Consider the following 24,960-nt stretch of genomic DNA (forward strand, 5'->3'; position numbering starts at 1 on the left):
TGAAGATCAGCCACAGGTATTGACTCTGTGGATTTTGGATTTTTTTCCCTCATGGCTAATATGGCTACTATTGCTTTTTATAAAACAAAAGGAAGATATACTTACAGTGACAAAAACTGAGGCCAGCAACAAGCCCACAGAATAGATAAGTCCACGGCTATTCAATCGAATCTGAAAAATTAGTAGGATACTATAAGAATCCTATCATTCATGTTATTTCCAATGAATTGGAATTATAACTTCTATGCAACAGGAAACTGGCTATCAATATATAAAGCAAGTCTGTTATGCCACATCTTTAGGAACTTTGGGTTTGGTAGTCTGGGATTCTGAGGGCATGCATGAGTAATTGTGGCTAATGGCTCCTGAAAAATCCACCTAACTTAACAAGTTTTTCACATGTGCCTCCTCACATTCCCGATGCTCATACAAGAGAGCTAGAAAGGTTTTCCACAAAACTTCTCCACTATAGGAATAACTGCTGAGGTTCACTATCTGATTAATTTGGCACATGGAACCGAGGGCTTGACCCTCTCTAATTTCTTGCGCTGTAAAGGAGATGTGATGGAAAGATGTACTTTCAGACTTGCAAGATTCTGTTAATGTAACCTTACAATAAAGTAGAATTAATCCATCTGGTCATACTTCCTGTCTGGACTACCTCGCAAGGCTGACATTGTTTGAATAAAGTATGGATGACTAACACATGTCTATCTGGCTGGCTAGCACTTGCAAAGACATTTTTGAAATTGCTTAGACTTGAAGCACCAGAAAGCACAGTGTGTTCTGGGATTTGGGTGGTGGTTGCAGAAAGAATGAAACCAAGGGCCTTTCTCTAAAACACAGTATGTCATGTTCAAAGGCTGCTTAATTGCTGAAGGCAAGAGTTGCTCTTATTCAGAACAGAGTTCTATTTTTTAAGAAGTCTCTTGCTCCAGTTCAGGTCTTTTCTTCTGTGATTTAAGTGCTGAAGGCAAGGGCTGTTCTTACACAGAGCAGTTGCATTTTCAAAATCTCTTTGTTGCATTTTGCCTAAAGAGAAATTCATGGAAAAAGTCATTCTGAAAGGACATTCAGTTCCTCATATTTCCCAGAGGAGAGAATTATAAAGCCACCCAGAAAAGGAAACATATGTCTTTCTGAAATGCGTGAACCTATGACTTCTCATTACCTCGTGAAGGGATTCATGATATAGCATAAGGCAAAAGAAAAAGTCCAAAGAACTTAATATCATGCCACATGTGTCCAATCTATCCAACTCAGTGACTTAGAGAAATGCATGTCAAACTGCAACTTCAGGGTTTTTTTTCTTGCTATAGAATAATTTGCCACCTGTGGCAAATGACAAGTTGAAAGGTAGCTAACTATCACTAATTATTTGAACATACTGTAGTTTTAGGTTTGTACTTGGGTGAAATGGAAAATGCTGCTTGGGTTTTCAGCTGTCTTGCTTGGATCTCTCCCTTTAAGCTTTAGAAGCCAGAATCTATGTTGGGGAGGATGAATAAGCATAAATAAATAACATTTTGTGGTGCATTGGGTGGGGCACACTGTATTTCTGATCTTCATCTGATATGTTGGGAAATACGCTTAAGGACTGGACTAGGTCTGGGAAGAGTCCGGTCTAAGTCCATCTACAGCCATGGAAGCTTACTGGATAGCTTTGAGCCAGTCACCATTTCTCAACCTAGCCTATCTTCCAAAGTTGTTCTGGAGAAAAATTGGAGCTGGAAGTGCTATGAATGCCGCTGTGAGCTTTTGAGGAAAAGTTGGATAATGAAAGCATGAACGAATCTCACAAACATAGCATAACCAGCTCATGGATAAGTGAGGAAACAAACCAGAAGTAACATGTCATATATGAACATGGGGTAATCATTGCTAACCTCATACAGAAACCAACTCATGTGTCTACGAGTTTACAATATTGGGTATGGCTGCATAATATTCTGTGCTATTGCTCCTATCGAGACTATGCAAATTCATCCTCTACTTCTGCATTAATTTACGTTGCTTCTTCATTCAGCTTGCATTAAGATTAGTGTTGCCTTTTCCCATGCTAATTTAGATTCATTTGATGCCTATTACAGTACAGTGCTGCCTTCTGAATTCAGCTTGCATTTGGCTAAACTGCATCTCATCCATTGCCAATTTGGCTTGCATTGCATAAGCTTTCCATATTTCCTGCTGATGTGGACTATATTAAATTTTCAGTATTTCACACTAGGTTAACATTAGATTAGCATTCACTTTGGGAGAATGTAGTATATGTACAGTATAGACAGGACAAAAACCTTTAAAATAACTTTTTAAAATAAAACCAGTCAATCGATGTAAACTTGTTAGACTGCACTCCCCAACCATGTGGCACATCTAAAGAAAAGGACAGTTGGCTATTGGCACACATATGGATCATTATATTCACAAGTAAAAGAAATCACAATTTAGACATAGGCATCACAGGCATTGTTACAGGACTGAACAAAATTACAGGGTAGGATGTGATTTTCGTTTGCATGTGTAGCTTCTACAATATACTTGTCCATTTTGGGGTGGGTATCTTTGTTGCTTAATGTCATATTCCATAACAGAAACATAGTACAAAAATCTTAAGAGTACACTGGATTTTTTTTTTTTTCTGGTAACATCACCTTTGCATAAAGATCACAAGTACACATTTTTCAGGGAAAATGTCCCACATTCTAAAATGGGAAGCTGCCTTACAACTAGTCCTACCATGGGCTCCTCTAGTTCAATCACCAGGAATTTCCCAGGATTTAAGACTGAGTCTTTCCTGTGACCTTCTTCACACAAAGCAGAGGTGCTCAGCTCTATATTCTGGCCTTTCTCTTCAGCTTGGAGATACCAGCAAACATTCTCTGGAGAGTAGGAGCGGAGCCCGTAGGGAATGCCCTTCCCTCTGGGGATGGGGAGAAACAGCTGTGCTTGGCCAGGGCTTGGAGCTCATTTGATCTGCACATTGTTGATCAACCACTACTTTCCTCAACTTACACAATACAACCTTGTTCATTACTTCAAATGGATACTGCACAAATGCTCTTGTTTCCTGGGGAATGTGAATGTGCCAATTTGGTTAAAAAGCTGACAGTATCAGCAAGCAAATGCATTGCATTTCTGTTAGTTCTGGTGAGTGGGAAGTCTGTGCAAGAGGTCCACCATGATATATAGGCCTAACCTTAAAATAAAGGCATACTAGGTCAACTTCTTTTCTGAGGTATAAAACTGTTCCACCTGAGGCTAAAATCCTGAAGAATTGAAATCCAAAGGAGCTGTCCAAGACTTAAAATAGCATCTGGCATCAGCCATAGACTGAATGAAGAAACACAAATCCACTTTGGATACAGGAGCTCTTGTTCAGTCAGGAAGGAGGTCAAGGAATTGTTAACTGCCCAGGGTTTATTTTGGAGGGGAAAGCAGACTATCAGTCAAACAAATAAACAAGTCAATACTTTTCATGGCTTCTTTCAGTTAGGTAATACCATTCAATTTAGCTTGCAGCCCACTCCAGACTTCGCTCTATAGCTTACACAGAAGAACATGTCATATCTTCACATTAGAATTCTTTACCATATATGAGAAAACATTGTTTTTCTAAGCAGCTGCACACCCCATTGCCTCAGCACAAGGCTTGCTCTGAGAAAGGGAGAGGCTCATGCCGGAATAAGAGAAATGCAATCTTGGAGCCTTGCTTAACAGTACATATGGATTAGGGCTGGGCAACAATTCAGATTCAAAGGGGGAAAAGTGATTCAGAGCAGGCATATCATGCCACATAGCACCTTGTGAAATCAGGCGTGTCTCTTCTTAGGACTCTGTGATGGCTATGCAAGCTTACAAAAAGAGGTTGCTTCTTTAAGGAATTGCCAATTGGTGCAACACATGTACTCCAAATCACCTTTTCCTTTTCGGATCCAAATCTCTGCACAGCTCTAATATACCAAGAAGCCCTCCAAGCATCAATACATTGCATTAGTACTATAATCAGCTTTATCTCCCACCACTAGCATTACACATTACATTTCCATAAAAAAAAAAAAAAAAACATCACCACCACCAGGAGGCTGGATAACAGCACTGAGCACTTAATTTTTAAATGCTTAGAACTTTTAAATATTTAGAACTTCAGAGAAAGCGCTTAGAACTTTTTAAAAAAATCATGATTTTAGATATATTCCTGAGTTAGAAATATGACAAACTCCTGCCTTTACTCTTACACTTGCCAGATAATTTCCATGCCTGTCATTGCTAGCACTGTTCACTGAAAAAACGGGAAAAGCCTTTTCAGATAAAATAGGCCACAGAACGACAACTTGTTTTACTCCCCATCTTGGCTTCAAGAACAGTTAGGGACTATCTCTTGAACTGAAAGAGGCGAATCGGGGCATCGTGGCTCATGGGGAGGGGGTATCGCTCCCTTTGCAGATCTTCATGATGTGCTTGAACATTTATACCCACTTACGGCAATCAAATACTTATTTAATTGCATTTTCTATTCAGCTGCAGCGTGTGTGTGTGTGTGTGTGTGTCTACTGCCCATTGCACAATTATCCTAGCCAGGAAGACAGGATAACTAGCTAGGAGAAAGGCCAGAGGAGCACACTGCTATACATTGAAAACTATTTTTGCAAAGGGCTTTTTTCCCCAAAGGGTGCCTTTGGATGAGCACAGCTTACTCTTCCTGCCTCTGCTATACTGTATACACATATACCACGACTCTTATGACTACATCAGTTTTTAAGAGTGGAACACTATACCTACTTATGTAGAAGCAACCTCAATTAAGTAAGACTCATTTTTAGTAATCATGCATAGGATTGCACTCTCAGGTTTAGGTGATATTAAGGCATCAGAGTGATAATTTGTAAACTGTTCTGGATGAAAGGTTCCTGGACCTTTAAAAGTTTTCAGAAACATGACATTTCCCAATAGTAAAAGGGAAGGATTCCCGTTAGTCACCTTAGTAGTAGCAGATGTGTATATTTTTGTACTTGGCTCTATTCCAATATACACATGATCTAACTGGAGATTCAGTGGGATCATAATACATAGTTAGAAATAAAGTCTGCTGGGACAGCATATTTAAACAACAGCTGTTTAGAACTGAAAATGGTTAGAAAGGATTACAGTATTGCCCAGGGTGTGTAAATGCATTTCATTTTTGCCTCTAGAAAAACAGTTACTTAGCGTCAACTTCACATCCTGCTTCAAAAAGAGGTGATGATAGGTATTACACAATCAATATTTATGATCCATCAAGATAGCTGAAACAATCTACTTTCAAGCCTCTAAAAATACTATAAGTTAGACAACCCTATACTGAATCAATCTGTTAATTACTTTTTTCCAGATCCATATAAAAAACAATGTCCATAAAACACAATTGTTTTCCAGACACATTTCTAACCTACTATTGGTTGGCTTGCTTTCATTTTCTTTAGGTTACACAAATATTTTTAATGGCAAACTGCCATTTTTTCAGAGGGCTCATGGCATATCTAGCAGACAAATGTTCTTCTAAAGGTGATGGGATGACTTCCAGATTTTAGTTACTCAGCTGGGCTCACAGATGTACAGAAAGAGAGAAGAAGAAAAGCATTCATCTGCCACCACAAAATAACTGAGGATTAAAGTTCATGCCCTGTTAACAATGCATTTCTTGTTCATTCAACAGAAGGACTTTCTTCCTACTTGTAAAGTTGTTCTCTGCCTAATGAGCAATTAAAATAAAATGTTTCTGCCTCAAAGTAATGCTCAGTAGTATTGCATCAGTATTAGTATCAACCATTTCTTACTTTGCCTTCAAAAACAGTAAACACATGAGAGCTAGAGCATGAAGAGGCAAAACGAAGTGTAAAAATTAATTTAAAATACACAAAGATCATAGAAATAGTAAGAGAAATATGGCTTAAGACTTAGATGTTCATTTAGCATTGCTTATACCAGTAACAATTTTTCCTCTTGTCTCCTCAACTCCCAGAGCCAGATTGGGTACAATGACAAGTGAATGCATCTAGGAAATTTTTATCTTCTTACAAACAGTAGTTTTGGGGCACCTTAATCCAGCTCAGGATCACTGCATTAGGGGGTCAAGAAATCACTTTTCTTCTTGCTGCACATAAGTTCTTAGAGTCTCTTTAATGAATAAAACAGGCGAATTTCCCCAGGGAACTTTCTCTGGGTAAAAATTCACTGGGACTGTTGCAACTGAAGACTTTGCAGCTTTGCCATGCACTTTGTTTAGAGGCTCAGCTGCCCACAATGGACATTACAGCTGTGTTTCCTGGAACAAAGATTGGATTTCTTGGGGCAAGAAAGCCTCTTGGCACATTTCTCAAGAAACAAAAATAGCTGACAAACAAGATAGTTATCCCTGGGCTAAGGTGTTGGCAAGATGTACTTCTGTGCGTCAGCGGTGCCACACTGCACAGAGAGTAATAAGGAGAAAAGTCCACAGGGTGGGGGTGGGGATCTGTGGGGAACCAGCAATATGCACACAAAGAGTAGCTCATGGAAAACCAGGGATGAACTAGTACTCCAATAACTCCCCCTTCTGGCTGTAGCATCCTTCATTGTCACTACATTGCTGCTGCCTCTTCTGACAACAGACAAACAAAGGGTTGCCTACAGAAGCACTGGCTGTGTCAGGAGAGCAGCATTTAAGCACCAGCCATTAGGGAGCAGACTTAGCCCTCTTGAAGTTTGATGAAAATTACATCTCAGGATTAAGGAGAAGCTTTCTTTCCTGCCTTTTCATGGGGAAGAGAAGCCTGTCAGCATAGCTCAAGCATCAACTGAGAATGTTACACATAGAGAGGAAAGGGCTCCCTTCCTCCCCCCCACACGTTATGATAGAGGAACCCTTATTCAAGCCCCCCTTTCCTTCTTGAGGGTGTGGTGGTCTTTTATATAGGGGCTTCTCTGTGGAGTTGCCGTTTCTCAGGGGGGAGGGGAAAAGTTCCCCTCACTATTTCACTGAATGAACAGATGAGGTGATACTGTTCAAGTCCCTGTGGCTGACTCAGGTTCCCTTACACGGAAAGCAAAAATAAGAAAATAGGAAGAGTGACACTCTTTGCTTTCCACTTCTGCTGTGGCCCTTGGCCCAGGGGAGATGAGGACCTGTTGCCAAAGCCAAAACCAACTTATTGCAGGCCCATACATAGAATAATAGAATTATAAAACTGGAAGGAGCCATTTCAACCCTCAGGCCTAACCCCCTGCGAGCTACAGTTAAAGCATCCTTGATAGACAACTGTCTCAATTATGCTTGAGTTCATCCATTAAAGGGATGGCTGCCAGCTCTGTCAGTAATTGGCTTTGTTGTTAAAACTGTTGTTACTGATAAAAAATTTCCCTTGCCAGCTTCCATTGCAGCACCTCCTTCTTTGACCTGGCAATTTTTCTTCCTCCAGCAGAAGCTGAGGTGTCTGAAGTGTGCCTACCTATTTGTTCCTCCTGTGGAATTCTGGGGGGGGGGGAGGGGGAGTGGAGGGGAAGGTGCCTGATGCTTCCTGTTCAACCTGTTTTTGCCATTGTTTTCATTAGCATAACTTAGTATGCAGCAGTAGTAGTTTGGTACCAAATTACCCTCATTAAGGAGTGTTAAGTTCCTTATGAAACTCCAAAGTTTAGAATACACAGTTACTCTATCCCTTTCCTGCTTTCTTCCCTCTGTGAGGAGTATCATATATTAGGTTGCTCTCAGTTTTCTAGAGTGTTTTTGAGTCACTGACAGCAAGATACAAATACAGCAGAGAGAGAACAAATTTAAAGTTGAAATGAGATTAATGAAAGCATGTCCCAAGCTACTGTAATGTACTTTAATATTAATAGGTACTACAATGTTGCTACAAGGCTTGCCCTGAAGTCTGGTACACTGGTTCCATTGGGTATCCATTATCACATTTGGATACCCAAAGTGAAACCAATGATTGTGATCTAGAAAAATAAAATGAATTGTCAAGTTGCTTAAGTACAACGTACGTACAACGTTACTTGGCCATTAACTCTCTCAGTAATTGGCTGCATTGTTAAAGTGTTGTTATGGATAGAACATTTTCCCTGTCAGTTTCCATTGCAGCACCTCCTTTCTTTGATCTGACAATTTTTCTTCCTCTGACATGAGCTGAAGTGTCTGAAGGTTGACAGACCCTATTCCAATTCTTTGGCTTCTTCAAGTTTGCAACTTGCTTCAAAAATATGCCAGGTTGCTCTCAAGGAGGATCTCAAGATGCAACTTCAGACCCCGGTTTGTTCATTTTCACTCTTGTTTCTTAAGGTGCCACCTTAAAAAAGTTTACATTTTCTCTTGGTCCCTTCTCAGGCTGTATCACTTTGCTACCATCTAGTAGTTGTCCAGATTTTTGCAGCCCCAAATCTGGTTGCTCTACTTTATTAAATGTAGGGCAGAATGTGCTGAAGAATTCAATTATATTATAGTCATTATAGTTACATAATACAAATTTCAGTTCCTATTCTAGTCCAATTTAAGCTGTCCATTAGATATGGATTCTGACTTCATTTATTCTGCATTTAACAAAACTTACTTATCCCTAAATAGGTCAGTTCAAATTGATGCTGTTTACTCCTTTCTAGCAACATTCTCCTGCTCTCATAGGCACTTTCATTTTCAGTTATTGGTTTTACATTTACTCTATTGGTTTATTACCAAACTATATTTATGTAGGTCCTATGTCAAGGACTGGGAACAGCAAAGCATAATTGTACTATCCAAGGTCTCATTCCACAAAGGAATTACTCATAGCCAGGGAGACACAGCAAATAGACTCAGAAGTCGAAAGCAAAACCAGTCCAAGACTCAGACAAGGCTCTGGACATCAAAATTCAGGATCCAAGCAGCAAAAGGCACACTGACTGTCAGATAAGCAGTGCTGACAAACTAACACGAGACTAAGATACTGCTTTCAATGAAGAGCTACCCGTAAGCAGAAATATATTCTAGAAGCTGCTGCTATCTCATCTGTACTCAGCTGGTGCTCATTCAAACTCAAATCTGATTGTAAAGACATCCAGACACACGGGATTACTCTCAAGTAGATCTTCATCCCCACAGTGTTCTTCCTTATGTTTTGTCTGGGACCATTCTTGGGGCTGTATTGATGGGTCTAGATCAATTCATGGGTGCAGAAGACTTAGTGGGATTGTCTGGTTTTTCTTCTTCCTCTGAGAAGGCAGCTGTGCCAGAATGGGCCACTTTTACTCTCATGCTTTTAAATAGTGACCATCCAATTCCACAGCAGCAGGGACAATCAATGCTTTAACTCTATAAAGTAGCTTGCTCCCACTTTGCTCCTTTTTCTACTTTGACTGCTCTGGATACCAGCTTATGTACCCCTGGAGCTTGGTAAACAGATTTGTTTTGTCTTGACTTCTTAACATGTGACTCTGAAAACAGCTCTTATTTTGTTTCTTGTAAATCTTCTATGGTCTGTTAAAATACAATAATACAGGTTTTGTAGAATAGCGCTGGATGAGAAATGATGCTTGTGATGTTGACAGGCCCATTGTACAGTGTAAGTCCATTGAAAAGGATCTTGGAAGTTGGAGTGAAGCAGATTGCTAAGAGGCCTAGCAGCGTATGGAAAGCAGGCATTAATGTCTTGTAATAGTTTGCAAGATCTTTCTGTAGCTTGTTATTCTCTTAATATTTCAGGCTTGTCAATATTATTTATGTTGGTACTCCCCAGCCTTGATTAGGAGTTGTAGACCTAAAATTAGGTGGGGACCTTAGCTTTATGTTGTGTTAGAAGGGAACACAGTAATTTTTGTAATGCTATGCTAAAAAGTACCATTACTTCACATGCTATGAATGCAGTCACTCTGGTCTACCTAGGACAACAGAAAAGTGGAAGCAGTATTTTGGCCATGTATCCCTAATTGAAGGAGGAAGTACCCATGTCATCTAACAGAATAATTTTTTGCTTCGATCATATTCATTCAAAACATTGCACAATTTTTTCCCAAACTCATCTGTTGTTCTATTATCACTATGCCTTGGAGCATAACATCTAACTATTACCAACCCATAGATTCCTGCTTCAGTGCACACCCACATCATTCTAGATGATACCATTTTATACTTTCTCATATAATTTTCCCCCTTTCTGTTTTAATCTTCTTACTGAAACAAGGAAATGTAAGCTGCTCAAGAGTCTTTTTGGATTTGGAATGGCAAATAAGGAAATTAACAAGTAATTTTTTTAGTTACATAGAGAAGGTGTAGCCAAGACTACCAGAATTGTATCCATGCCACAGGCAGTATTCCCTGCCAACAGTAAAGAAAATACCAGTCAGAATTGTTATTCATCTTCATTCCTAAGTTTAGTATTGCTCATGTCTAGAAAGTTTTCCATCTCATGTGCTTGGTCTTATTCATTCAGGCAAATGTAAAACTTACAACAGAGCCATAGTTTACTGCTAGAGTCTGTAGAGACCATGGAAGGCCAAGGCCAATTAGAATGTCAAAGACATTGCTTCCAATGGAGTTTGATACGGCCATGTCACCCATTCCTGCAACACAAGAAAGTAGATAAGTCAGAATTACTGCAACACAAAATTAATTGATTTAAGCAAGTTTTCTAAATCCATAGCTGGGCATTACTTTTATTATGACCAACCAAAATGTCACAAAAGCTTTCTTCAGAACAAAATGTAACGAATGTTAAGAAATAAGGAAATTACTGCTGCAATATTATCATAGAGCAATTTAAAAATCTTCTCTACCTATTTGTCCCTTCTGTGCAGTTTTTGGGAGGAGTGGAGGGGAAGGTGCCTGATGCTTCCTGTTCGTCCTGTTTTTGCCATTGTTTCCATTAGCATAACTTAGTATGCAGCAATAGTGGTTTGCTACCAAATTGCCCCCATTAAGGAGTTTTAAGTGGAATTTCTACTTTCATTTTTAAGTGGAGTTTCCCATACAATTCCAAAGTTTAGAATAGACAGTTACTCTATCCCTACTGTTCCTTTCTCTCTTCTGTTTTCTTCCCTCTGTGAGGGGTATCATGTATTTGGTTGCTCCCTCCTGGTTTTCTAGAGAGACTGTTCTCTGTTTTTTGAGTCATTGACAGCAAGATACAAATGCAGCAGAGGGAGAGAGAACAGATTTAAAGCTGAAATGAGCTTAATGAAACCATGTGCCAAAGTACCGTAATGCATTTTAATAGACATAATAAACTGTTTCATAATAACTGGTAATGATAACTATGTTGATTTATAATGACGAAACAATAATGATATCATGCTCAGGTACTTACTTTCACTTTAATTACACTGGTAGTTAATACTAACAATAAATGCAATGATAATTGTATCGTAATTACAATGATAACTGTATCAACAATAATGATTACATTTAAAGCCTTCATGGCACAGGACCTGGTTACCTGCGGGGTTTGCCTTTCTCCCACTGTTCTGCTTGCCCACTACATTCAGGCAGAGTGGATGTGCTCCAGGTCCCCTCTATTAAATGTTGTCATCTTACAGGAGCTAGGAAGTGTGCCTTCCCTGTCGTGGCCCCCACCCTCTGGAACAGCATCCCTCCACAGATGCACCCTCTCTCCTGGTGTTCCGAAAAGCCCTTAAACCTGGCTTTGGTCCCAGGCCTGGGGTTAATGCACAGGGGGGGGGGGGCTGTCTTGCTTGTTTTAATGGTTGTTTAGTCCAGGCTATCTTGTTTCATTTTATGTTTTTAATTGTTTTGATTTAGCATTATATTTTGTAAGCCACCCAGTGTCCCCTGGAGTGGGCGGTTATATTAAATCTAATGAGATGATGATGATGATGATGATGATGATGATGATGATGATGATGATCTCCCTGGCTTACCTAGTTGCCATCCATTGTTGCTCCCCTTCCCACTTCTCAATGTGGCTTTTGATTTGAAAAAAAGCTGTTGACTCCTCCTTTAAAGGATTAGAGGAAAGGTTCATCTAGCCTAGCATCCTTTTCTCCTAAAAAAACAACTCTTCTACAGCATTTGCTGAGAAGAAACTAATGTTGAAGTTATATCTCTTCTTAACACAAAGGTAACAGTCAGCAATCACGGTCATAAACCTCTCCTCCATAAATTATGTTCACTTGCCTTCTCGCAGTAGCACATTCTCTGAGATAGAGGCATTGTGTGAAGAACACAACCACATGTTAAAATGCCTTAAGAGAAAAGAAGCATGTTGGGAGAAAGGATAATGGGAAATTCTCTTCCTCACGCCTAACACACTTTTTCAAAATTCAGTCTTTTTTCCTGAATCGGAATCTTTCCCCCCTTAATTGCAACCCTTAAATGACTCAGATAAATTTTACCATAATCCTGACTGAACACTAATCGTAATCCTGATTTAACCCCAACATGACAACACACATTTACACTAACCCTAACCCTAACCCCAACAATCCCAACACTAACATTAAATTAACATAAATATGTATCATAAAAACTAACTCTAATGATAATCCTAACCCTGAATGTAACCATAACCAAGACAGTATCCTAATTTAAACTTAACATTAACATAACCCTAAAGCCAGTATCTAACCTAACAAAAACTCCTGACTGAAATATAAACTTAAAACTAACCATAATGCTAACACTAACCTTAATTTACCTATAACCCTTACCAAGCCCTAACTCTAATTTAACCCTAAAAGCAATATTAACATTTACATTATACCTAGTCCAATGCTAAATCTCAGGTTAGCATCCTGGCATTACATGTAAATTCTGACTCAAATGCCAACCCTAAGCTAAATATAATCATAACCCTGATAAAATCCTAACCCAACCCAAACACCAATATAAAAAATACTACCTCAGTAGTAACATTACACTAACATTAACCGTGGCAACTAACTCTAACCTTAAATTTAGCCATAAGGAATGAATCCTAAATTTAGCCTGAATGAACCCTGACCAAACCCTAAACTTATTCTAACCCTAATAGCAATACAAATATTTATCCAGTTCTAAGCCAACCCAAAATCCCATTATGTAGCACTGACAATAAAATTCTAATCCTAACCCTGACCATACATTTGTCCAATGCCTAATCATAACAGAAAAGCACACATTTACCTTAACCCCAACCCAATGCTAAATCTCATCCCTAACACCAACTATAACCATAACACATAATCCTAAGGCCAACCGTAACCCTAAATGGAGCCACAACCCTCACCGTACAGATAGTCCTTGTTTAGCAAATGCCTTGTTTAATGACCATTCGCAGTTATGACAGTGATAAAAAATTAACTTTGAGACCAGTCCTTGCATTTACGACCTTTGCAGGTTTGTAAAGCAAAGCAAATCTGAAGTAAGATCGTAAAATCATGTTGTTTCACTTAGCAACTGCTTTGATTAACATCCAAGTCGCTTGGCCCAATTGTGGTGCTAAATGAGGACTACCTGTATCCTAATTCTAAACAGAAATGTAATGGTAATATGTATACATACATTTACCCTATTCCACACCTCTTCCCCTGACTGATATTAAATTGAAATCTAACCTTAACACTAAAACCAAAACAAACATTCTTATTTATTTATTTATCATATTTATATGGCTGCCCATCTGAACTGTGACTCTTGGCAGCATACAATCCAACCATAAAATAAATTTTAAAAAACATTCAACAAATACAAAAATTATTATTATTATTAAAAGGCCAGGACAGAGCATCAGATATTACGAGTAATGGAGCCACCTCATCAGATCACCATTCCCTTGCAACCCCCTGGCCTGTTGACACAACCAGGTTTTGAGGGACTTCCAGAAGATCGGCAGAGATGGGGCCAATCTCACCCCGGGGGGATGATGTTCTGGGTGAGTGCCACAACAGAAAAGGCCCATTTACTGGGTTCTGCCAGACGTAATTCTTTGGCAGATGGGACCCACAGCATACCTCTTCTGCCGGACCTAATGGGATGGGCAAATGTAATCAGGAAGAGGCAGTCCCTCAAATAACCCAGCCTCATGCTATTAAGGGCTTTAAAGGTCAAAATCAGCACTAGAATTAGAATTTATCCCAATTCTAATCTCAATGGTAAATCCCAACCATAAAAAATTGTAGCACTAAGGAGACTTAATGTCTCATAGTCACATAGTTCCAACTCTTATGAATTTGGTTGCAGTTTTCTACTCATTTTCTGTTTTTTAAATATTTTCAGAGAGAAAAGATCATTGTAAGTATTCATAGTGTTCCAAGAGCAGTAACATCATATATATTTTATATAAAAGCAATACAATATGTTTTATTTTCAACTCCTTACCCAGTATGAGTTTGCCTTTTTACCATCATGGCAAACTCAACTGGCATTTATACTGACTTGTGAACTAAAGTGCCCAGGATCTTTTCCCTGTTTAGTCAATGGAGGTCAGCCCAAATACATATCAAGATAGACCTTTTTTTGCCACCAGACCTCACTTTCGCATGTATTAATCCTAAAGTACAGTTCTGTTCTCTCTACATTAGCTGTGATAGAGGTTTGTTTGTTTGTTTGTTTTGCAACCTGAAATCCAACAGGTTCATTTTACAAGAAAATTGAAATGACAAAATCTAGGACCCTCCAATATATAGGCTGGCTCAATACATTTAACATTGGGATGGGTGAGCAAAAATGCAAAATGGATTATGCTGTGATTTGCAGCAGTTATGATCAGAGTGTGTTCTGAGGACTGCAAAAAAGAAAAAGAAAAAATAAAAATGAGGAGGACAAAGTGGTACAGGAAGAAGAAAAGGAAGAGGTTTGATCTTATATTTCAGATTGTCATCCCCATAATCCATTCATAACATACCTATGGTGAAAAATCAAAGAGAGATGGGAAAGAGAAAGAAAAGGGCATGTGAGCCTAGAGATACTTCCTATCCTTCTTCAGATATTATTCTGGTTACCTAGTAATATCTGAACAGACATTATTTTCCATGTTATGAGTATATATTCTCTATTGTAGCACTTTTTATCCCTTTATCCTGCAGCAGAATTAAATAATGTATTTCATAGATCTTCAAGACCTCTGTAATATTCATATATAACGAGCTACAAACATACCTTGTCTTGCTACAATAAGGCTTGCCATGCAATCTGGTACACTGGTTCCAGCTGCCAGAAATGTGATACCCATGATCACATCTGGAATACCCAAAGTGAAACCAATGATTGTGACCTAGAAAAATAAAATGAATTGTCAAGTTGCTTAAGCTCATACATGCAATGTTATTTGGTTTTCAGTGAGGTGTTCTGTGGATGGAGACACTTCAGGTTTCCCCACTGTCCCAAATGGATCACCATGTGGTTAAGAGTGGATTATGACTACACCTAACCTCTGCAGGAACAGAGGTACTTATTAGATAGTCTACCTGAAAAGGTTATTGGATCCAGTTGGATTCCAAGAAGCCTGTCCCGCCAGTGGTCTGGTTGATATTATGGATGGTACCTAGAATAGGGAGCTTGCAAGTGTTGTCCACACAATTGCTCCTGAGTGCCTTCTCTGGTGTGCTGCAGTACACAGGAGAACTATAGGTACTAACATGGTAAGGCAGACAGCTAGAGCCCAGATCGAGGAAGAATACAATCTAAGAAGCTCAGATTAAAACCACTTCACTTCATAAAGAAGAAGGATCTTTATTGCAGTCAATGACCAGTCCATAACCAAAGCTTGTACTATAGTGATATAGTGCAAATAAGCATGAGGGTTTTTTTCTGTACATATTGCATGCCCAACTTTATGGCCTGCTAAGTTGTTTCAAGTTGTAAGTGGCTGACTTGCACCCATTTTTTCTTCCCAGAATTGTTTTACAGAATATTAAGAGGCTTGTACCACTTTTAATGAGTTATTTTGCAGATAAAATATCACATATTCAAATTATCTGGATGCCACCTTTCATATAGAGTCAACTGTGGGGGTGTCTAATAGCTCCTCTAGTATAGTTAGATTTAATCAGTTTCAATTGTGACACTTGAAGACCTGGACTGTCTGCTTGGAGGATATGCTCTACAACTGGATCCTTGCCCAACTTGCCTTGTAATTTCTAGCTGAGAGGCCATTAGAGGTGTCTTATTTAGCAAGATAAATGCTTCTCAGATAGAGCACAAGATGCCTCCTTGTTTAAAAGAGCAACTATTAGACCTCTTCTTAAGAAGATTGCCTTGAAGCCCTCAAAGATGGGCAACTTGTTAGGATTAGCTACAGGATGTGGTGTTTTTACAGAGCACAGATCTATAGTATGAATTCTACTATCTTTTAAGAATAGGCAGAATTATTTGCAGGGAGGGGCAAATGAGCCAGTCCAGAATTTTGTTTTTCCTGAACTTTGTGGGACAGGGGAAAAAAGCCCACAAGCCTTTTAAGATGTACACTATAGTTTTGTGCTTTTCCTGCCCCAAAATGGCAGGAAATGATGCTTCTGGTTTTTGGCAATTGTGATGAAGGGGTGCCAAGGACTGTTAAGAAAGGAGAAGCTGCAGATGGTCCTGGAGTATCAGGTTTATCACTCCTGATATCATGTCACTAATTGCTAGAGGAGTGTTGGGGGTGTGTGTGTGACTATCCTCATGCCTTCCTTATGAGCTCCTGGCTGACAGGGCTGAAAATGAAGGCTAGATCTTACTGTGTCCCCTTTAAGAAGATAATGTGTCTACTGGATCTAAAGCTGCATTACTCAAGCCTAGTACATACCATCCAGACCATCATGTAGGAAAAGGCTGCAATCCAGAGTGTGGAGGAAGCAAAAGTGACCAAGAACCACTTCTCCCAGTAGGGTTTATTGCAGTTGGGCACCGTGAAGTATAAGAGCAAAGACAGAGGCCAGGTGAAGAGCCACTTGATAATTTCTATTATGCCAGCTGTAAAAATAAACAACAAATATAAGATCCAAAGAGTTTTATTTGTGCTTCTTATGCCACTCTTTGTAAATAATCAAAGTTAGGCTAAAAGCAGAGCTGGAGAATATAGTTAGAAAAAAGTATGGAAATCTGAGTAGTTCAGGCCAGCAAACTTTAATACCTTACAGAAGAGATAGACAGGCAGGCAGGGAGACACACCATTATAGGCTTTATGATAGCCAAAGGCCAGCAGTTTAAAATAACATATAGGGACAAAGGGTCCAATAATACAATACAAAATAAAAACATCCATAAATACAAGATAAAAAAGGGAAAGAAAAGGAGGAGGATGGGAGCTGAGTACAATAACTGAAGAAGATGATAAACTGCAAATTTTACAGTATGTAAATTCAGTTAAGTCCTCTGGCTTCTGACAGGCAAATATTGTGCAAAATTTAGCCATTTGCCTGGAAACTTCACTGAACTGACCCCACAGTAAAAAGCGCATTGCGCTCTGTTGGTGCCTACGCAAATATTTTCAGTTTGAGGGGTTATCAATTCCAGGGAGGATAGATTGGCAAGTGATAGCTGCCTCGATTTCATATTAGAACAGATCTTGGGAGGGAATGTTGTTACATCTCCTTGAGGGGAAGGTATCTAAGTGTGCCAGAGTGAATATTCTTTGGTGTAAAAATACAGAATTTGAAACATATTTAGGGGTGGTGAAAGGTGGGTACAGTATATAAAGTCAAAATAGAAGCAGTATGAGATTGTAGTGCTGTCCCTTTGCATACTGAGGTCTTTAATTCTTTGTTTAATTTCACTTCCAGGCCAGCACGCATAGACCTTGATGAATAAAGTCTGCAGTAAGCTAGGAAAGAGGAAATTTGGTTCTGCTGTGAACAAGTATTATTTTCTAGGAGTATGACCTGAGCCAGAGATTCTCCTCCCAAAAAGTTGCTTGAACCAGTATTTTAACTAGCATAGCCTCAAGCAGGCATCAATGAGATATATCCCAGCTCTAATCAAAGGAGAACATTGGCAGTTGAGCAATGGGACTCAGAGTGTAGTTCTCAAGAATTTGGATTGTATTAAGTCTTATGCAGGGACAGCCTTGTACACAAAATACTATGTGCAATACAAAAGAAGCATACAATAATAAAATGAAAACAGCCCCAATAATTGCCCTGAAAAGGCTTTCTTACCAGTTGATTTGGTCTGTTTTCATTACACAGCAATAGCCAAGCTGTAGGTAGAATGCATTTAACCCCTTCAAATGCTTTTTCACAAATGTCTAAGAATAAGCAGGGCACCACCCTGAAAAGGCTTCAGGGATTCAAACAAGCTCTTTCTATTCTACAATTTCCAGCACCTAGTGCTAATAATGAAAACACTGGGAAGCTGTCTTCTCTCCCTCCAGTTGTTAAAGGTACTATTCCTCATGAGTATAGTAATTATCTACAAAAACACTACTTCAGTGCCTCCTACTCCTCTAAACACTGTTCTGTTCCTTTTTCCAGTGCAGGAATGGGATCTGTCTCGTGCCTGATCATGTCTTCACTAGAACAGCAGATCAAGTAGCTTCTTTAAAGTGTGAGATAGATCCAGTGCAAAAGACAGATTCTGCACAAACAAACCATCATTCAACAGGGAGCGTATACCAAGCTTTACAACCTAAAATGAAGGGCTCATACTGAGTTTCTACTCAAGTGCTGATGCACCTCCCATCCACTTTCTATTTCCATGAAATGATTCTTGTCCCCACAGCACCTCACATGGTTGTTATGGAATATTGCTGGCTGGCATGCTAAATTCATGGACCTGACTTCACCTCATTTTTAGTACAATTTAAAATCCTTTATTTGTAGGAAACATGGTCTTTCCAACCCTACAAAATTAAAAATTCACAGCTTCTTCCCTATTAGCAACTCCTACTTAGAGTGGTGGTCAAGCCCATTGAAATATGAGCACGTTTATCTCTGCCAAATTTTCTTACTGAATAAATCTAAGTTTTGGAATGACACATTATCTTTTCAATGCCCAGCTCACAATATCCCTCTCTTTTATTTTAAATGAATTAAATTGTCATTTCTTCTTTCAATATTTTTCAAGGGTTCTCTAGGGGGGTGGCTCTGTGCTACAGCATGAATATTTCCCTCTACAGGCTGGCTGTAGAGAATTCTCAAGTATTCCCCAGTTAGGCACAGAGACAGGAGGAATTTTGTGAATGTTTTTAGTGCAGAAGTGGGTTTCCAGGAGGTCAAAAGGCTTTACTGTAGTCCCTTATCTTTCAGATGTTGCCCTCTCCTGTTCTAGTGGAAGCACATGAGATGCCAATAACATTACTCCCACTTTATGACAGCATTTGCAATTGGCAGAGTTCAAAAGGTAGGACTGCTCTAATTCCAAAGCATCCAATCAAGAAGAGCCAAAACAGAAATTCTTGCTAATTCATGTAGTTATTACACATATTTTGCTTTCAAGTGCTACTAATATTAACTGCTTAATAATTAAAGCAAAAATACAAATGTTTTTGACATTTCTTCAAGAATCCATAGACCTGTAACATTGTGTTTTGGAAGCAGAAAACATAAATGGAATATAAAACAATATTAAAGAGCTTTGTAAGATTTCCCCCCTAAAAGATGAGGTGCTGCACAAATATTTAGAACCACAACTTCCACAACCCCATTCTAGCTGGGGTTGGTGGAAGTTGAAGCCCAAAACATTTGGAGGACACCAGGCTGCCTACCTTAACCCAAAAAGGACAAATACTTTAAACTGTCAAGTCCTACAAAGCAACGAATATAGAAGAGCAACTCTGGCATTTGCATAGTTGTTATTCTCCTTTTTTCTCCAAGGCATCAAAGGATACAATTATCTAAGGACAGTAAATTAATTTGAATTAATTTTAGCTGTATGAGAGAAGAAGTGAAGGGGAGGGAAAGCTTATGTAGATACACTGCTTGCTGTCCTCTATCCTTCCTAATAGTGTACAATAAAACAGGAGTAAATCTGTCCAAATTAGATATTTCATCATTGGCTGAAAGACAAGGAATTGAAATGTTAAGGAAAGATAGGTAGAAACCCAGGAATTTCTTACATGGTGGATCAAAGGGAGTGTAAGGACCTTGGTCATCATCGTCTTCTTCCTCTTCCTCTTCCTCCTCATCATTCTCATTATTTTCATTGTCATCATTTTCATTCTCTGTTTCATTCCCACCCTCAGCAGCCTCCTCATCTCTTCTGGTTCCATTTGCGCTTCTGTTAGCAGTATTGCTGAGCCCTGATCCGTTCTCCATGGTATGTTTGAGAGGGACCTTGATGGCTATCTCTGATTCTCCATTGGTATACACTCTGCTGTTGATTAATCTTTGTCTCTGGAAGAAAACAAAAACAAAGCAAAATCTGTAGGCATTTTTAAAACACAAATAAATAGAATAAAAAGACAAAGAGATGTGCAAAACCGAATGATCAAATTATTTGTTCAGAAATATTTGGCTGATGCCAATAATGCAGTAAGGTCATCAGGTGTGATTTTAAAGCACTTGTAACTTTTATTGATGCATTACACCTTTGCATACTCATTCCATGAGAATCGTAATATTCAATTATAAAATGCTGAATTTGATAGCACTTGAAGAGGCAGAGGATTTTTTTTTATTTTTGAATAATTATTAATTGCTTAGCTTAAATATGTCTGCAAATAATTGGAGGTTCAGTGCAGATTGGCTTTTGAGGAACCTGAACTTTTATAAGCGCTCCAAAGTCTAATGATGCCACCCCAGTGATAAAGATTCTGGTATGGTATGGGGAGGAGTCAGACTATTACATACCACATCAAGTTCTGGTTTGCCAGTGAATTACAGCCTGTTGGTGCATGTTGTTCCAAACACTCCCTTTATGTCTTCTTCTGGCTGGGTGCAGCTAGCAAACTCAAAATATAGTGTATTTATATTCTGACTAACCAAATTCCTGATATATGACAGTTATCAGGGTGCAAATGGTGCCTTCTGGGTTAAACAGTTGTCCCCATGGGCAAAAGAAGCATATAGGAACAACTCAAGCAGCAGATACCAGCATACAATTCCTTCACTCCTTATACTGCTTTTCTCCTGCTAAAATAATGCTTTCTGAGCAAGAGCAAAGGAAGCAAAAGTCAGTGGACAGTTAATAGTTGGAGTGAGAGTAAGGGTGGGTTATAACATTTGAATAAAACATAGTAAATACCTCATTGATCAACATGCGACTAGCCATGGAGAGCCGGGTTCTGGGAGGAAAATGACTTGTGATCATAATCCGGAGTCCAGCCTCTGAAAAGGATAGCTGGTGTGGATATGCAGACAGCAATTCATCCACCATGATTACAGAGGCTTTGCGGTAGAAATTTCCTAAAGATAATTAGCAAAATTATAAGGAAAATGACTTTTGCATCATCAGTTTTTCTTATCTGAAAGTTCTGTAATTCATGGTGTTCTTGACCTTAATTTCACTTAACAACATTTTTAGTAGTATCTCCCTAATTTTTAGAAACATACAATAGCTAATTCTGAAAAATCTAGATGTATTGTGTCCTTCCACCACTGTCTTCTGCATTTATTACCTGTATCATATTTTTCTATCTCCTTATGTTCTCTGGCCAAATATATTTTTGATGGACTTTACAAAAACCTGGTTATTTAAATATAAACTATGACAGAAAAATAAGCTGTAAATAGTTTAAAAGATGATGTGGCATAATTCTCTTCAGAATTCCGTAAATGATGATCTGCACCCTCTGGCCTCATCAGGAAATGAAAGTGAACCTCTGGACATGCTATAGAACCCACATCCCTTGGAAAGAGAAGTGAAGCTCAGTATAAGACCAGCCTTGCCCCTCTCTGAGCCTGGGGTCATGAGTCTAAGTTAGGGGAAATGGCAAAGCCATACCAAGCCCTAGGGAATGTAAACATTTGTAGCTTCAGGCCTAAATGTGTAAAAGTCTTCTTGGAAGTAAGGCCATACTTCAGAGTTATGGCTGTCATAGAGAGTCTAGCTATATAAGCCCTGGGTTCTGCACCACTAGTATTGAAAACGGTTTCTTGTCAGATCCTACTTATGATAGGCTCCTTGATACCCATGTTTTAGACTAACTTTGGCTCCTTTTTTAACTATGTGTTGCTTATACAAAGGTATGTGGGCTGCCTAATTCTCTAAATTATTGATTTTCACTGTTCTTAACCTGGTTAAGGACTAGAACAATAATCCATCATGCTCTAGACATGACACTGCTGATCTGCATACTATGCCACATTGTAAGCTAAAGACGTAACAAAAGATTTAATGTTATTGTCAGTTCTGAACCATCCAGGCTCCTAATGTAAACTTCACCTTAGTTTCCAAAATAGAACATGGCAGGGCATTGTTCTCCAGATGCTTTTTCTTACTAAATCTAAACATCTTTTTAGCTGTACATATAAAGAGATGGACTGCTGTTGTGGCTAATAGTACAATCCTATACAAGTCTATTAAGAAGTAAATGCTACTCTTTTCCTTTATATTTACTTTTAGTAAGCACGTGCAGGGTTGCATTAAAGAAGATGAATGGCAAGCCAGGAAGTAGACAATTCAAGGCTCTCTTTGGCCACAAATTCACAAGTTCGATTTAGCAAGTCCCTGAGGATTTCTAACTCAGCAGGTAGCAAAACCAGGTTGACCTTGGAAACTAAGCAGGGTTGGACCTGGGTTAGTGCTTGGATGGTGGGAGAACACTAGGGAATCCCAGGGCTGTAAGGTAGACTAGGAAGTCAAAAAATGTCCCAGGAAAAGGCAGTGTCCAACTACTTCTATACTGTTCCCAAGAGAATTTGAGTCCAAGACGTTTTACTTTTACCTAAGAGTTCCCACTTTCCCAATCTAGACATAACAACATTAACTTTCCAAAAAAGGTAAGAATAGCCACTATCTTAGTGGCTCTCAAACTGCCTACTCCCTTTTTGAAAAGCTTATGTACAAACTGAAGCTGTCTCCTGCTGTGCTTCCCCCCAATCTGAGATTTAGAGATTGACTGTGTCCACACATACTGCTAAACCAGGATTTTTCATCATGGTTTATTGAACGAACTAGTGACCTGGTCCATATGTAATGCTAAGATGTCACCCTAAGTTTTATGTTACAGTGTTGTGCCAGAATTGGCCTGTAGGTGCCACTCCACCTCCAGATTCTGTTGTCCTTCAAGCTCAGAAACCTGCAGCTCCTTTAAACACTGACAAGAAGTTCCTTCTCTAGCTGTGTGCTCCCAAGACAGCAGCTGATTCCTTCAGCTGACTTTGAAGGATGCGAGCACTAGTGGTACAGCCCTTCTGCTGCCTATCTAGGGACAAGTCGGCAAACGGGAGGGAGGGAGGTAGAGAGGACAAGCTGGAGGAGACCGGGTGGAGGGAGGAGCAGGAAGGAGGGTGTCCAATTGCTCGGATATTTCTGCTATTAGCAGGAAGAGCTGAGTAATTTGTTAACTCTTTTGCTGTGAGGAAATTAATTTTGGTTTCTCCCCTCACCCAAAAGGCTGAAAATTGGCTGTTAATGATAGTGAAAATGGAGTAATTTTGCCCACTTAATTTTATTTAAGACTTTTCTATCTCATACTTCAGCTAAACCTGTAGAGAGCAACCAAAGTAATGATTAAAGCAATGCTTGGTGACAACAGAAAGAACAGTTTACTCAGCTTATTATATAAAAATGAGATATATCAAAGCTGAGTAACTAAAAAAGGAATATAACATTTTCCAAATATTACTCAATGTGACTTAATTTACAGTGGGGTAGTGGTAAGAATCATTGCCAGAATATGAAGCATCTAAAATAGCTTATAAAAGCAAGTTCAGTTTGTTCAGCTAGCATAAGACTTCTATACAAGTTATAGAAGAACATTATAAACCAGATCTGAGTTTAGTAAAATATTTCAAAATCTGCTGAGAAAGAATGACTCTACTGCACTCATAAAACTTAACTCCAACTAATCGACTCATTCTTATCCCTAATTGTTTTCCTTTCCTTTCCTTTCCTTTCCTTTCCTTTCCTTTCCTTTCCTTTCCTTTCCTTTCCTTTCCTTTCCTTTCCTTTCCTTTCCTTTCCTTTCCTCTCCTCTCCTCTCCTCTCCTCTCCTCTCCTCTCCTCTCCTCTCCTCTCCTCTCCTCTCCTCTCCTCTCCTCCCCTCCCCTCCCCTCCCCTCCCCTCCCCTCCCCCTCCCCTTTTTTCTTTGGAAATAACAATGAATAATCTTGTCATATCAGTTGGGAAAGATCACAGTCCTTTTAACTTTTCTTGCAGGTTACTTTTTTCTTAGTATCTCTGGATCCTCTGTCTGGACTCTCCTTGTATTGTGGCCAATGCCAAAAAGAAACTGTGATCTATATTACAATTATGACCAGTGGAGTGGGAAGAAGAGAATCTAACCTTCCCATCACCAGTTGTGCCCAAAGGTTACTATGTGCAGCAAATAACTGCTTTGGAGTGGGACTTGTAAATGAGGATCCATATTATTCCTATAAGTTAGAAAATGAAACAGGAAATCCCAAGAATGAGATTCAAAGTTATATCAAAAATAATGCCTAGATTGGCCCTGACTTTCTAGCTCATGAAATATTAGAGTTCTACAAGCAAGCAAGGTGACTTACTGGAACAGTTACCTTTCTTTAGTAATACCACTGTAGCATCACAATTGCTGTTGTCATCCATCTCTGTATTATTTGCTAATCCATTCACCATGTTTGTTACATTCTTTGTCCTCCGTTCAAACATATGCTGGAGATTGGCATTAAACCTATACAAAGCAAAAAGAATTAAGAATTGGTCTAGGCCCTTGTTAGATGCCATACCTCTCCTGGTCTCATTTCTGGGTACCTCCTGATCTTATATAGATTCCTGACTGAATGTGATGGGGGAAACAGCAGAGCAAAGGAGTTACTTTGGAATTATTGGTTGGACAATTGAAGGCCCAGACAGCTTTGATTTGGATTCCTGCAGCCTTTTATTTCTTGTAGTTAAAGGGACTGGCAAGCCAAAGAGTGCATCCTATTCTTCATGAGGCCCATTATTTGATGTTTTGCCCAGTTACATGATGAAGG

General features: G+C 39.1%; 1 protein-coding gene across 2 annotated transcripts in view; it reads right to left on the reverse strand.

Moving 5' to 3' along the window:
* The window catches only part of SLC24A3 (solute carrier family 24 member 3), a 199,601-nt gene that overhangs the window by 16,454 nt on the left and 158,187 nt on the right, over positions 1–24,960 (reverse strand). Inside the window, exons 10-16 of one of the 2 annotated variants that reach the window (XM_088131436.1) lie at positions 24,523–24,656; positions 21,086–21,246; positions 19,959–20,235; positions 16,710–16,876; positions 15,083–15,197; positions 10,439–10,551; positions 106–171 (exon numbers count right to left, since the gene is read on the reverse strand). In XM_088131436.1, the coding sequence (XP_087987562.1) occupies positions 106–171; positions 10,439–10,551; positions 15,083–15,197; positions 16,710–16,876; positions 19,959–20,235; positions 21,086–21,246; positions 24,523–24,656 (1,033 nt within the window). Of the gene's footprint in view, positions 1–105; positions 172–10,438; positions 10,552–15,082; positions 15,198–16,709; positions 16,877–19,958; positions 20,236–21,085; positions 21,247–24,510; positions 24,657–24,960 lie in introns of both variants that reach the window. The other variant, XM_088131435.1, reaches the window with a different exon arrangement.

This window comes from Python bivittatus, unplaced genomic scaffold, assembly GCF_059951505.1.
Source record: "Python bivittatus isolate LINGU-HERP-01145 unplaced genomic scaffold, Pbiv_v1 ctg000960_np1212, whole genome shotgun sequence".
In the NCBI taxonomy this organism is placed as follows: Eukaryota; Metazoa; Chordata; class Lepidosauria; order Squamata; family Pythonidae; genus Python; species Python bivittatus.